General features: G+C 33.3%; 1 protein-coding gene across 7 annotated transcripts in view; it reads left to right on the forward strand.

Moving 5' to 3' along the window:
* Asph (Aspartyl beta-hydroxylase) overlaps nt 1-13,518 on the forward strand; it is a 284,141-nt gene that overhangs the window by 214,120 nt on the left and 56,503 nt on the right. For 3 of the 7 annotated variants that reach the window (XR_016549637.1, XM_090406734.1, XM_090406736.1), the window contains exon 11: nt 5,098-5,208. The exons of the other annotated variants lie outside the window; for them this stretch is intronic. Coding sequence is in view for 1 of the 3 variants with exons in the window: in XM_090406734.1 (XP_090262860.1) it covers nt 5,098-5,206 (109 nt within the window). In the remaining 2 variants the exon portion in view is untranslated. Of the gene's footprint in view, nt 1-5,097; nt 5,209-13,518 lie in introns of those variants that run through there. 7 annotated transcript variants of the gene reach the window in all.

Genomic DNA, 13,518 nt, shown 5'->3' on the forward strand with positions numbered 1-13,518 from the left:
CTTGAAAATAAATATGGCATCTTTTCTAACCTTCGCACTTTCTGATAAGTGAGATAGTGGTCTCATACCAGACATTGAAATTCATCTATCACTTAAAGACACTCATGAACAGCAATGAATGAGATTCAACTTTGCGGCCTCTAAGTTTGAAAGCAGAGAAGACATTACTTCACCCAGCCAATCAAGTTAATTACTAATCCTTAATTCTAAATGGAGATTGAGGGAGATAAAATTGAGGTAGCTGGGACCAGAATAAGAAATGATGGTCGATGTGAAGATGAAATTAAAAGAAAGATAGCTATGGGGGGAAAGGCCATGTTAAACCTGGCAAAAATTATGAAGGATAGAGATGTATGTTAGTAAGGCCCCAAAGTTAGAATTTTCATAGCATTGGTATTTCCAGTAGTGATGTATGATGTGAAAGCTGGATGCTTAAGAAGAAAGACAAAAAACAAATTGATTCATTTGAATTATGGACACAGAGGTGACTATTAAGAATCTCCTGGACTGCAAGAATGATGAATAAGGTTTTAAATTATATAAAGACAGAATGCTCCTTAGAGGCAATGATTGCAAAAACAGAACATAACATACCAAAGTACATTAAGTTAGCAGATGAATCATTGGAAAAGACAGTTATTGAGGATTTCAGACATAAGAAGAAAAGAAGATTGCAAAAGACTTGGGTGGATAATATAAAGAAACTTAAACTTACAACTACTAAAAGAGACATGAGACCAAGTGAGATGGAAAAGCCTTTGTTCACAAGATCACCAAGAGTCAGAAAATTATTGGATGGCTTATAACAACTCTAAATGAACACATGTAATTAAAAATAAAATGGATAATTTAAGAGAAAGTTTGGACCAACAATATAGTGTAACTATAAGTTTTTCATTGTTACTGCTAATTACAAATTTATGCATGGAGAAATTTGAAGAGCATGTTTATCACAAGCTATTCTGTAGCTGGTGTTCATATAATCACAGTTGTGGAACTGGTTTAAGTTTAGTTTAGTTTAGTTTAGTTTAAGCCATTGTGCAAGTTAAAACTGGCTCAATGGCTTAAACTAAGTTGGTCAGTCAATAACCATGAAAGTAGCATGATTATTTCATATGCTTTTATGCTTCATGGTGTAGTTTTCATTTCTCTATTTTTTTTTTGTTTACTATGTTTTCAAATAATACACATTTTATTTTTTCAGAAATGTCTGATGGTTGCATTGCTTCCTACTACCTACTAAAGCCAATGTAGAGCATTTATTTTCAGCTCTAAAACTCATTAAATCAGATTTGAGATCATCAGTGAAAGTGGACTTGTTTGAGGCAATCTTGTTCTTAAGAACAAACTGCTATACATAATTAAAAATTTGAAAATTCAGTTTTAAGGGAATTAAAGTTAATTTGCATGATTTAATGACAAATATGTGTCAATGTTTTTGCTGTAATACAGTGTTGTTTTTAATTCATAATTCATTTTTGTTCCTGTTGTTCATTAAACTAAAGGTCAAATTAACTATATGTAATGTAGATATCATTCCAACAGTGTTTTCATTTGTCAGTTAGGTATGATCATTGCTAACTCACTTCAATAATCCAAAACTAAGTTATGATTTTTTTATTATGATCAAAACTAAGTTAATCTTCTGGCTTCACAGTCCTGCATGTCACACCACCATGTGGTGTTACATGGATATAATTTTTATTCCGGTATTGCAACCACATGTTTATTAAGATAATAATAATAATAAACAAACCCGACAAGTTTCTTATGTCGTTTGACTTGCATCTTCAGGAGTTAAAGGTAACTAAAAGTTTAAACACAAGAAATGAGAAATTACTTAAAATAGTCCATTTTATGATGTTATTGCTGTCTAACTGTTCATTAAATTAAAAACTCCGAATTCAGAATCTGTGCATGCTAAGTTTGGTTTCAAACAACATACAAAACTTGTCGGGTTTGTTTATTTTTATTTATCTTAATAAACATGTGGTCACAATACCGGAATCTTTCTTTTGAACTGCTAAACCACAGAAACCTACGTCTACAATAATTTTTATTGTTTGAGAACACACCATGATCTGAGTAATTTTCTGAATGGTTTCCATCAAAACATAACATTCACTATGAAAACAGAGAGGAATAACAAATTTCCCTTCCTGGATACATTAATTATATATCCTGAAACTGATGTTTATAAAAATTCCACCCCATTCTGGTCAATCACATCCCATCCCAATAGAAGTTTTAAAAGAAAAGAAAAAGAGCTGACTATATCTTAGAAGATGATTGGTATAAAAATGAGTCTGACTTTCTCCATCCAAGTCAGACTCATTTTTATACCAATCATCTTCTAAGATATAGTCAGCTCTTTTAACAGTTATAACAGTTATCCAAAAAGAGTTATTTATAGTTTGTTGTACTTTGAGAAACCACATTCTATCACAGTTCTACCTAAATAAGCATATTTAGGTAGAACTAAATATGCTTTGTGGAACTTCACAATCCACAGCTCCTCTACTACAAGATGCAAGCATCATATATTTTAAACCAGTTCAGATACTTCAACATATTTTATAATCCCCCAAAAGATTATATAATTTCCAGAAATATAGTCTGGTATATCTCTAAATCTCCTATTCCTGTAGCATGGCTTATATACAAGATCAGAATAAAAGTTACAAAAGTTGGCAAAAGTAACATTGCTTGAGTAACACTGGCTTTGATGCTTTATCTCAAGAATAACCTCCTGCATCAGCTTTTCAAGGTCATTCATTTATTCATGTATATCAAATCTCTACTACACTTAGTCACATATAAACAACACAAAACAATGAATTCCATGTGTTAGAGGCATCATGTGTATGACTTTACTGATTTGTTTTATGTTTTAAAGACAGTTCTTCAGAGATTTTTTCACTTATTTTCTAGTTCTTGACAATGCTTCTAGATAATTCACAGTAAAGCATATTGGTGTTCTTATTTTGATCTAAATAAACATATTCAAAATGAATATTTCCAGTATATTACTGTCTTCTTCTTAAAAGCGTGTGCTCCTGAAACACACATTCATCATCATAAAATTCCTGACATGTACCCTCAAGGAGTTTACAGGATATTATGATAATACAACATGAAAAACATACATCATTACTAACTTCCTATCAACAGTATTCCTCCAAATCAATCTGTTATCTGTCAAGACTCCAACATTATCAGATCTTATATTTCTGTCTTCTAAGGCAATTTTTACTGTATCAATCTATCTACATCTCTTGGTCTCTTTCCTTCCAACCTGGCAGAGAACACTTATTTTGCTAATCTTTCCTCTCCCCTCCCATTTTGTTTAATTGACCATACCACCAGAGATTAGCTCTGCTAACAATGTCAAGTTCTTTCCTAATATCCTCATTTTTAATATGATATTGACATTGATGCCATCTGTTCACACTCTAATCTTTCTCATGACTCATATCTGCGGTCTCTAGTCTTTGATCAAACCCAGCTCTCAGATCCATAAATTAAAATTGATTTGAACACTGTTTTGTATACAGCTAATTTAGCATTTTGACTAATTTCTCTCTTATTCCATATAAATTTATTCAGTTCATTTCCTACCATACTGCTTTGTTGATTCTGTTATCTATTTCCATATTTAATTTACCATTTTCACTAAAAATTGTGCCTAAATAGCTGAAATGTTTTAATTATTCTATAGGACAGTGGTGTTCAGCCTTTTTTCCTATGCGAGCTACTTTTCTATTAAAGTTATTCGGCGATCTACTCTCTTATATAGATCACATTCCCCCAACCTGATATCTGATTATGCACAAATAAACAACTAAAAAAAAAATACACAACTAAAAACTTTATTTATCACTTTTAATTATTTTAATACAACGAAAAAAAGAAATATATTGGATAAAATATTTATTTCTCTATTTTGGAAAACCAAAGTTAGAAAAAACAACAGATTGATTACAAACTCACAAGTTACAGGAAATGCAGGTTGATTAAAAAAAAAAAAAAAAAAGTTAATGTGAAATTTGGCATTGTTTGGACCTTGCAATATTTTCATAGTCAAGTTGATATGAAGAAGTGGCCAATCTCAGACAATCATCCAAATGATCATTTGTAATTTGGTTTCTTAATTGATTTTTTATGACGGTCATATTTGAAAAAGCGGATTCTGACAAATATGTCGATCCGAAACATGACAGAATTTTTCTTGCAATATCAGTTAATATTGGGAATTTTTCATGTGCATACTTCCAAATGGCTTCATTGTTTATTGATTTTAAATGTAAACTATTCTGAATGTTTGTTATCTCAAGTTCTACTTCAGCTTGGTTTATATCAGACAGTCCACTAATTTTATTTGAAATTTCTGTGATGTTCAAGTTTTCTTGAAATGGATTATTGATAAAAGATACAATCATTTCAGTTTTATTAAAATCTTTAAATCTTGAATTTATTTTTTCCTCAACTAATTCTATTTCACGAATAAATTCTTTTAAATCATAGCGAAGCATTTCGTGATTTTGTTCAAAAAATTTTAATAAATATGGGAGATGTCTAAATTTGCAGTCATTTATATTTTTCTTTAATAAAAGTAAGTATTGTTGGAAAGTTTTTATTGAACTTAACATGTCAGTTAAATTTTTATCTCTACCTTGTAACTCTAAATTTAAATTGCTTAATTTCATACAGAAATCTACTAAAAATGGTAAGTGTAACAACCATCTTTTATCACTCAATTGTGGATAAATATCTCCTTTATCATCAAGAAAATTTTTTATATTGTTAATTAATACAAGAAATCTTTCTAAAAATTGACTTCTGCTGAGCCAATGAACATTATTGTACAATAGAAGTTCCCTATCATCATTGCCTGTAATTTAAATAACTGCCGTTGCAGGGCTTTTCCTTGAACAGAATTTACAATTTTAAATGTAATATCCAAAACATCTTTTGTGTTTAATCTTTTACTACACAGTACTTGTTGGTGAATAATACAGTGGTACGTTAAAAAATCTGAATATTTGTCATCGTTTTTACATAATGAAATGAAGCCTGATTTATTACCTATCATTGCAGGAGCACGATCAGTAGTAATAGACACAAGTTTAAAAAGCGGAAGTTTGTGTTGTTTCACAAATTCATCAAATGCCGAAAAAATGTCTTCTCCCCTAGTCCTTCCCAATAATGGTATAATTTTCAAAAGTTCTTCTTTACTTGAATAATCTTGAAATAGCATGTGAATAAATACTATTAACTGAGCAATATTAGTTAAGTCGTTTGATTCATCAAATTGTAATGAAAACGCAACACACTGGTGAATGTCTGACATTAACTGAGTATTCAGATCGGCACTTAAAATTTCAACTCTTCTCATAACCATTCTTCTGGAAAGTTGTAAATCTTTAATATTCAAAGTGATTTCATTTTTATTTTTAAAATCAGAAAATAAAGATTCTGCTGCTGCAAGAAACTGTTCTTTTATTAACTCTCCATCAGTAAAATGCTTTTTTGCTTTTGCTAATAAACGACACATTTTCAAAGATGCAATAGTGACTGATGTTGGTTTTATTTATTACTTTTGAAATCATATTTTGTTGTCCAGAAAGTCCTGTCTTTATATTTATAATTTTTGATTTACATATTTCGAAATTTTTGGGAAAATCTTCATATTTTGCATGTAGCGATCGAAAATGTCTCTCAATATTACCTTTATTCGGAATTGCTACAGATGAATTACAAATCAAACAACAATACTTTCCATTTACCATTGTAAAGAAAAAATCCGTTTCCCATGCCTTGTGAAAATGATACGTCTTCAATTTCTTTGATACACTCATGATTATCTGAAATGAAACGAAACGCATACGATGTGCTTTTGTTATACATCTACTTTTGCTATCCAGTCGTTATTGTGACATTGTAAACTTTTATTATTTAACTTTGTATACTTGTAATTTCTATTAATTACTTGTGATGTCTTTTACTCTATACTTTATTCTCCGTTATTCTAATTTGCTGTGCACGCTTTCTCTCTCTCTCTCAGAATCTCTCTTGTTTATCTTATTACGTGCTATGTTTATCTACTTTTCCATTACGAGGCTTATGCCTAAGATATTAGAAACTTTATTTAAAATAAGACTGCGCCACTAATATCTTTTGATTAGCAAAAAGAACTCAAATAAACGGCTGGTAGATTTCTCTCTCTCTAACACAAATTTCTACATTAAAACTTTCACAAGCAGTCGTGGTCTATTCTTTTTCTTAATTTCATGCTTTGGCCAACTCACTTAGATTCCTGCTCAACAAGTCCGATTTATTTTAGAAACAGTGCAGTTGTAAGTAAACAAACAGGCAGCACTCTTTTAACAAGAAAGTCAAATGACAATTATTTACATTACTATGAAATATACACAATTTTAACGTTAGGGAGATTGCTTTCTCTATCCATCAATAAAAACTCTTTAGCAAAAATTAGAACATTCTTTCTTCAACATTAAATACTTTCTTTAACACATAAGGTTATCTACTCTCAGTTTACAAATATTTACTTGTTAATCTCTAAGCTTACTCGTAAAGAGGTTACCTAAATCTGTGTTAAGTTATCTTTACACATTTGATATCAACCTCTAACATGAATTGATTCTCTTATGGACATTTCTTAACACTGTTAAACATATATCTTAAAAGTCTTTCTTGTATCAACTATAACAGGAATTATATAAAAGTTTTAACTTACAAAGGCTCTGTATCTCACATTCAGTCAAAAGTCTTTCACTAAAAGTTCTATGGCAATTCTTTAGTCTCAGATCTTCTTCAGGAAATTTTGGCTTGGCTGATTTTCATCGGAATGTAGCGGGCTGTGCGCTCATTCAGCTCCGGCAAAAGGTTACTCTCCATCGGCGAAAAGAAAAACTTACAAGCGAAGGTGCTCCGGGAAATTTGCCTTGCCTTTTCTCCTCTGCTTGCGCTCGCCAAAAATGCCTGGACAACTGCCTTCTTTTTCTGCCATTTCAACAGCTAGAACTGCTGTTAACTGGATCCCTCTCTGGCCTGGAAACTTTCCTCTGGCAATCGGAACTCTTCCAGTTCCGATTGCCGAAAAGCTCCTTTCTGGAAGTGGATAACTCCTCTCTCAAGCAACGTGGATCCGGGCAGCCTCCTCTCTGACAGCAATTCTGGAACTGGGACCCCTTCTGCTTGCTTCAGTCCCTTTTTATTCGGCCTCCTCTGAGACCCCACATGAAGTTTGGCAACCCCCAAAGAATCGGTATGAGTCTTTTATCTTAAGTTTCAAGTTTGGCACGCCTTTGGTTCTCCTCTGCTTTCTTTTGATTGTAAGTTGCCGGCCATCGGAAAGTTGTTTGAACTCTTTCTGACTAACTTTGGAGATGTTTACACTTAGAGCCTGCAAGCTTTTCTCATACATACAAGTTTCAATAACAATCTTTCTAATGCTGCCATGTACAGCTTCGGCGACAGAAACATTGCCTTTGTTTTTAACACTCTAACATATTCTTATTAAAGCAGTATACTCAGTTAACTTCAAAAGAGTTGTTTACAAAAACATCTGATACAAACTATACCAAGAAAAACAAAGTTTATTTTTTTACAATATTCACATGGGACTTAACCTAAGTAAAAAATCGATTTAATGTGCTTTGGAATATTTAATATTTAAGCTACAATCGAGTTTTTACACTTTGCTTATAATCGTATTCACTCGGCTCGCTGTTTGAATTCCACTGATCCAAATTAATTCATTTACCCAGACTTATAAAAAATTACTGATTTTACAATTTTAACGAAAAATGAATAAACAATAGCAACACACTTAAAGTGAATTTAAAATAATACAAAATAATGATAAATAAAATATTATGTTTTCAGTTTTAATTAAATTTGTAAGGAAGGAGAAATACACAAGAGATCGACCAAAATTCGCTCCTCGATCAACGTGTTGAACATCCCTGCTATAGGATCTCCATTCACAATACAGTTGTTATTTTCAATGTTTCTGCCTATTTTCATTGTCTTCGTCTTGTTATTGCTTATTTTCATAACGAATTTATTACAACATTATTTCAATTTAGTCAGGGAAACTTGTAGACTTGTGCCATATTTATTTAAAAGTATAACATCATCTGCATAAAGTAAAGAGCTGAGATTAACAACTCCAATTTTGATATCATGTTTAATATCACTTTCCTTCATAATGTGATCCATATAGATAATGAATAACAGTGGGAATAATGTACATCCTTCTCTGACACCAGATTTAACATCAAACCATCTTCATGTACTTTCTTCAATTCTAACTGCTGACTTACAACTCAAATAAAGACTAAGTATTGCTTGATATAATGCCCCATTGACACCATATAACTGTAGTGTATGGAATAGCTTCTCTCTTGGCACCTTGTCATATGCCTTTTCCAGATCGACAAAACTTAAATACAGATCTTTGTTATATTCCCATGCTTTCTCAACTATTTGTTGTAAAGTGAAGATCTGATCCTGACAGCCTCTATTTGGCCTGAATCCAGCTTGTTCTTCACCAAGCTTTTCTTCCCCAATTCTTCTCAACCGTTTCTCAAGTATACTTGAATAGATCTTGCCAGGAACACTCAGTAGGGAAATACCTCTAATTCTCACATTCAGTTTTATTTCCCTTTTTGTGTATGAAGTCTATGAGAGCTGTACTCCAATTGTCATTGTCTGGAATTTGTCTCTCTGTCCAGGCCTTCTGAACTCTGCAGTGCAGCCACTGCAAAACTTTTATACCACCATACTTGAGCATTTCTGGTCGAATGTCATCTATTCCCACTGTCTCTTGAACTTCCTGTGTCCACCATGGAATTCTGATTTTTCTATCCTTGCAGACATCCTCACACATGTCTTTCTGGCAGAATCAACAATGTTTTTTTCAGGGCTTGCCACTGAATCTCCAAGGTTTGGTGCCTGTTCTGAAACTCTTAAATTTTTTCTTGAGTACTAATTCTGCTATTTCTATATTTACCATATTTTCTGTGTATAAGGTGATACTTCTTTCTAAAATTTTTAGACCTGTTCTCAAACTCTTACATTTTTCTTGAATAATGTTTATGTAGTCGACAGTTCACATCTGAGAGTTGTTCAACTTTTATTCGCTTTAAAACTTTCTTACACGTTCTTCTTTTCTATATGAAATTAAATTTTATCAGCTCAAGACTAAATGGTTTTAAAAAACACACTCTGAAGTTCATTTTAAGTTTAGCATTTACTTTGCTCTCTCTACATAACCAAATGACTGATAATACCAAATATCATTGAAAACTAGTGATAGAACATACTGTAAGAAAACCATGCATGTGAAAATATGTAATTAAAGTGAAAAGTAGTATCTAATTATTACTTAAGTTTTAAGAGCATTGCCCAGCATTCAGCTGCTCTGAAGGGGAGAGAAATTTATTATCTTGGGAGTTAATAGCAGTCAATTTACAAACTTGTTAACATCATAATCAAATTCTTGCCATGTACCCTCAAGGGGTGTACAGGATATGATAGTACTACATGACAAAAATTACATGATTACAAACTTCCTATCTACAATTTTCTTCCAAATCAGTCTGTTACTTGTCAAGACTCCAACATTATCAGATCTTATATTTCTATCGTCTAAGGCACTTTGTACTGCATCAATTCACCTATATCTTGGTCTTCCTCTGGGTCATTTTGCTGCCAACCTGGCAGAGAACACTTGTTTTGCTAATCTATCCTCGCCCATTCTGTTTAAGTGACCATGCCACCTGAGATTACCTCTGCTAACGCATTCCTGGATGCTAACATGTCAAGTTCTTTCCTAATATCCTCGTTTTTAATATGATACTGCCATTGATGCCATCTGTTCACGCCTATAATCTTTCTCAGGACTCTAATATCTGTAGTCTCTAGTCTTTGGTCAAGTATTTTACTTCTGACCTAGCTCTCAGATCCATAAGTTAAAACTGGTTTGAACACTGTCTTGTATACAGATAATTTAGTGTTCCGACTAATTTCTCTCTTATTCCATATGAATTTATTCAGTTGACTTCCCACCATACCGGCTTTGCTGATTCTGTTGTCTATTTCTATATTTAATTTACCATCTTCAGTAAAAATCGTGCCTAAGTAGCTGAAATGTTTTACTTGTTCCGCATTCTCCATCCACAACACAGTTGACATTTTCAATGATTCTGCCTATTTTCATTGTCTTTGTCTTTTTATTGCTGACCTTCATACCATATCTATTACAACAGCTATTCAATTTAATCAGAGAAGTTAATACCACTTTCCTTCATAATGTGATCCATATAGATAATGAATAACAGAGGGGATAATGTACATCCTTGTCTCACACCAGATTTAACATTAAACCATCTTCCTGTACTTCCTTCAATTCTAACTGCTGACTCACAACTCAAATAAAGACTAAGTATTGCTTGATATAATGCCCCATTGACACCATATAACTGCAGCGTATTGAATAGCTTCTCTCTTGGCACCTTATCATATGCCTTTTCCAAATCGACAAAACTTAAATACAGATCTTTGTTATATTCCCATGCTTTCTCGACTATTTGTTGTAAAGTGAAGTCTGATCCTGACAGCCTGTATTTGGCCTGAATCCAGCTTGTTCTTCACCAAGCTTTTCTTCCACAATTCTTCTCAACTGTTTCTCAAGCATACTTGCATAGATCTTGCCAGGAACACTCAGTAGGGAAATACCTCTGTAATTCTCACATTCAGTTTTATTTCCCTTTTTATATATTGGTACTATGAGAGCTCTACTCCAATCATCGGGAATTCGTCCCTCTGTCCAGGCTTTCTGAACTATGCAGAGCAGCAGCTGTAAGACTCTTATACCACCATACTTCAGCATTTCTGGTCGAATATCATCTACTCCTGCTGCCTTTCCACATTTCAAGCCTTTGATGGCTTTTTCTACTTCAAGTATGGATATGTATTCCTGACTGCATGCCTGGTCAGTGTTTTTTACCACTGTGCTATCATCACTGCTTGTTTCATTTATCAGTTTATCAAAATAATTACTCCATACTTCAAGGATATCTTTTTCTCCCGTTTTCATATCACCTTTATCATCTCTAACTCCTTTTACAGCACTCTTTTCTCCAATCCTAAGCTTCTTCAACATAGAATATTCCAGAATATTTTGCCACCTTCTTGATATTTATTTTCTATATTCTTGCCAAAGTTCTCCCATGATTTTTGTTTAGCTAGTTTTACACAGTGTTTAGCATTCTTGCATTTGTCTCTATATTCTCTAAGAGCACAAGCTGACTTATTTGATAGAAACTTTTGATATGTTTTCTTCTTTTCCTTCACTGTCTCTTTAACTTCCTGTGTCCACCAGGGAGTTCTAATTTTTCTATCCTTGCAGACAACCTCACCACATGCCTCTCTGGCTGAATCAATCAATGTTTTCTTCAGAGTTTGCCACTGAATCTCTAAGGTTTGATTCCTGTTCTCAAACTCTTTCATTTTTTCTTCAATAATTTTTGTGTATTTTAGTCTACAGTTCACATCTGAGAGCTGCTCAACTTTTATTCGCTTTAAAACTTTCTTACATGTCATTCTTTTCAATGTGAAATTCAATTTTATCCTGCTCAAGACTAAATAGTGATCACTTCCAATTTCAAATCCTCTGTACACTCTGGTGTCCTGCACCAGGGAGAAAACATCACTATCAACAATAACATAGTAAATGAGACTTTTCTTATTCCTCGCCTCTTCTCTCCATGTGAATTTGTGTACATTTTTATGTTGGAACATGGTGTTAGTAATAACCAGTCCATGACCTGAGCAAAAATCCAACAGATATTTGCCATTATTATTAGCTTTGCTCTTTTCTCCAAATTTTCCCAAAATATTTTTGTATGTCTAACAATCATTTCCTACTCTGCTATTTAGATCCCCAACAAGGACCAACTTTTCCTTTTTCATTGTGTCAGTTGCTTTTTCTAAAGCCTCAAAAAATTCCTCCACTTCTACCTTAGTAGAACCTTCTGTGGGACCATAGGCACAAATAAGTCTCATTATCCAGTTCCCCATTCTCATATTTGCCCACATTACTCTACTTGAGACTGACTGCCATTCAAGAAGATTAGCCTCGTATTTAGTGTTGAATACTATGGCTACTCCTTCTTTTCCTTGATTGCCATTGCCTGAATATAACATTTTGTCTTTATTGCTCAGAAAGATCTCACCAGTTTTGGTCTTTTTTGTTTTAGTCACCCGTATTATGTCTATCTGGTACTTATCTAATTCTTCAGCTAGCTCCATTTCTTTGCCATTCAGGCTTCTTATGTTGATAGTACCAATCTTTAACTCTGGTGATGTTGAGTTGGGGTTTGTTTTCAGATTTGTTCCAGTATCTGACTTTTCGCTGTTCGCCTTGGTTCCCTGGCGAAAACAACGGGGGCCTTGTTTAACCGGGCGACGCCCCAGCTGGCATGAAATTTTGTCATGTTGTACTGTCATTTTTTATTTTGGTTTAACCAATAAGAATACAATTTGGTTGGCTAAATCCCAAATTGCCAGCCCATCCTCGTTCATTCAGTATCCAAGTAGATAACCAACAGGGTGCACCACGAGAAGGTGAGGATTGGACATTAGGTCAGAAGCCCTGGTCGGTTCTCTGCATTCCTTTAAAGGCTATGTGGAGGTCTCCTCTCAGTTATACTGCTTTGACCCTTAAGCATCCCATTTCTTTAAATACAGTATTCAGATATCTCTGTTGATACTTTGCCTACTAAATTTTTGTATCAGTCACAATTACTGCATTTCATTCCAAAACGGCAAGCATATTGCTACTTGTGATGCCTGTCAATCTCAGGATGCTTACTACATTTCAGGTATCATACTGGATGCTAAGACAGCATTTACTTTTTATTTTTTGACAGTCATCACCATAATCAAATTCCTAAAATGCAGATCAAGGATTGTACAGGATTCTCTGACAGTATTATATTAAGTTTACATTATTATAATTAATCTGTCAATAATTTTCCTCAAAATTAGTCTATTAACTGCCAGGACTTTAATATTGCAGATCTTATATTTTGGTCTTCTAAGGTACTTCTTACTGCTTCATTCCACCTAGATTTTGGTAAGACCTTCCTCTGGATGTTTTTTTTCTTCTATCCTTGCATAAAACAATTGCTTTACTTATCTTTCCTCTCGCATTCTGTTTAAGTGACCATACCACCTGAGATTAGATTTTCTCATGCATTCTCACATTCTTAAATGATAGTAATTTTAAATTCCAAGTATCTTAATTTTTCATGTGATTCTACCATTAATGTCACTCCCCTAATGTCTTATATTTTGGTCTTCTAAGGTACTTCTTACTGCTTCATTCCACCTAGATTTTGGTAAGACCTTCCTCTGGATGTTTTTTTTCTTCTATCCTTGCATAAAACAATTGCTTTACTTATCTTTCCTCTCGCATTCTGTTTAAGT

This window comes from Typopeltis vanoorti, chromosome 17 (genome assembly GCF_054136105.1).
Source record: "Typopeltis vanoorti isolate ZY-2024b chromosome 17, IOZ_Tvanoo_1.0, whole genome shotgun sequence".
NCBI classification, from domain to species: domain Eukaryota; kingdom Metazoa; phylum Arthropoda; class Arachnida; order Uropygi; family Thelyphonidae; genus Typopeltis; species Typopeltis vanoorti.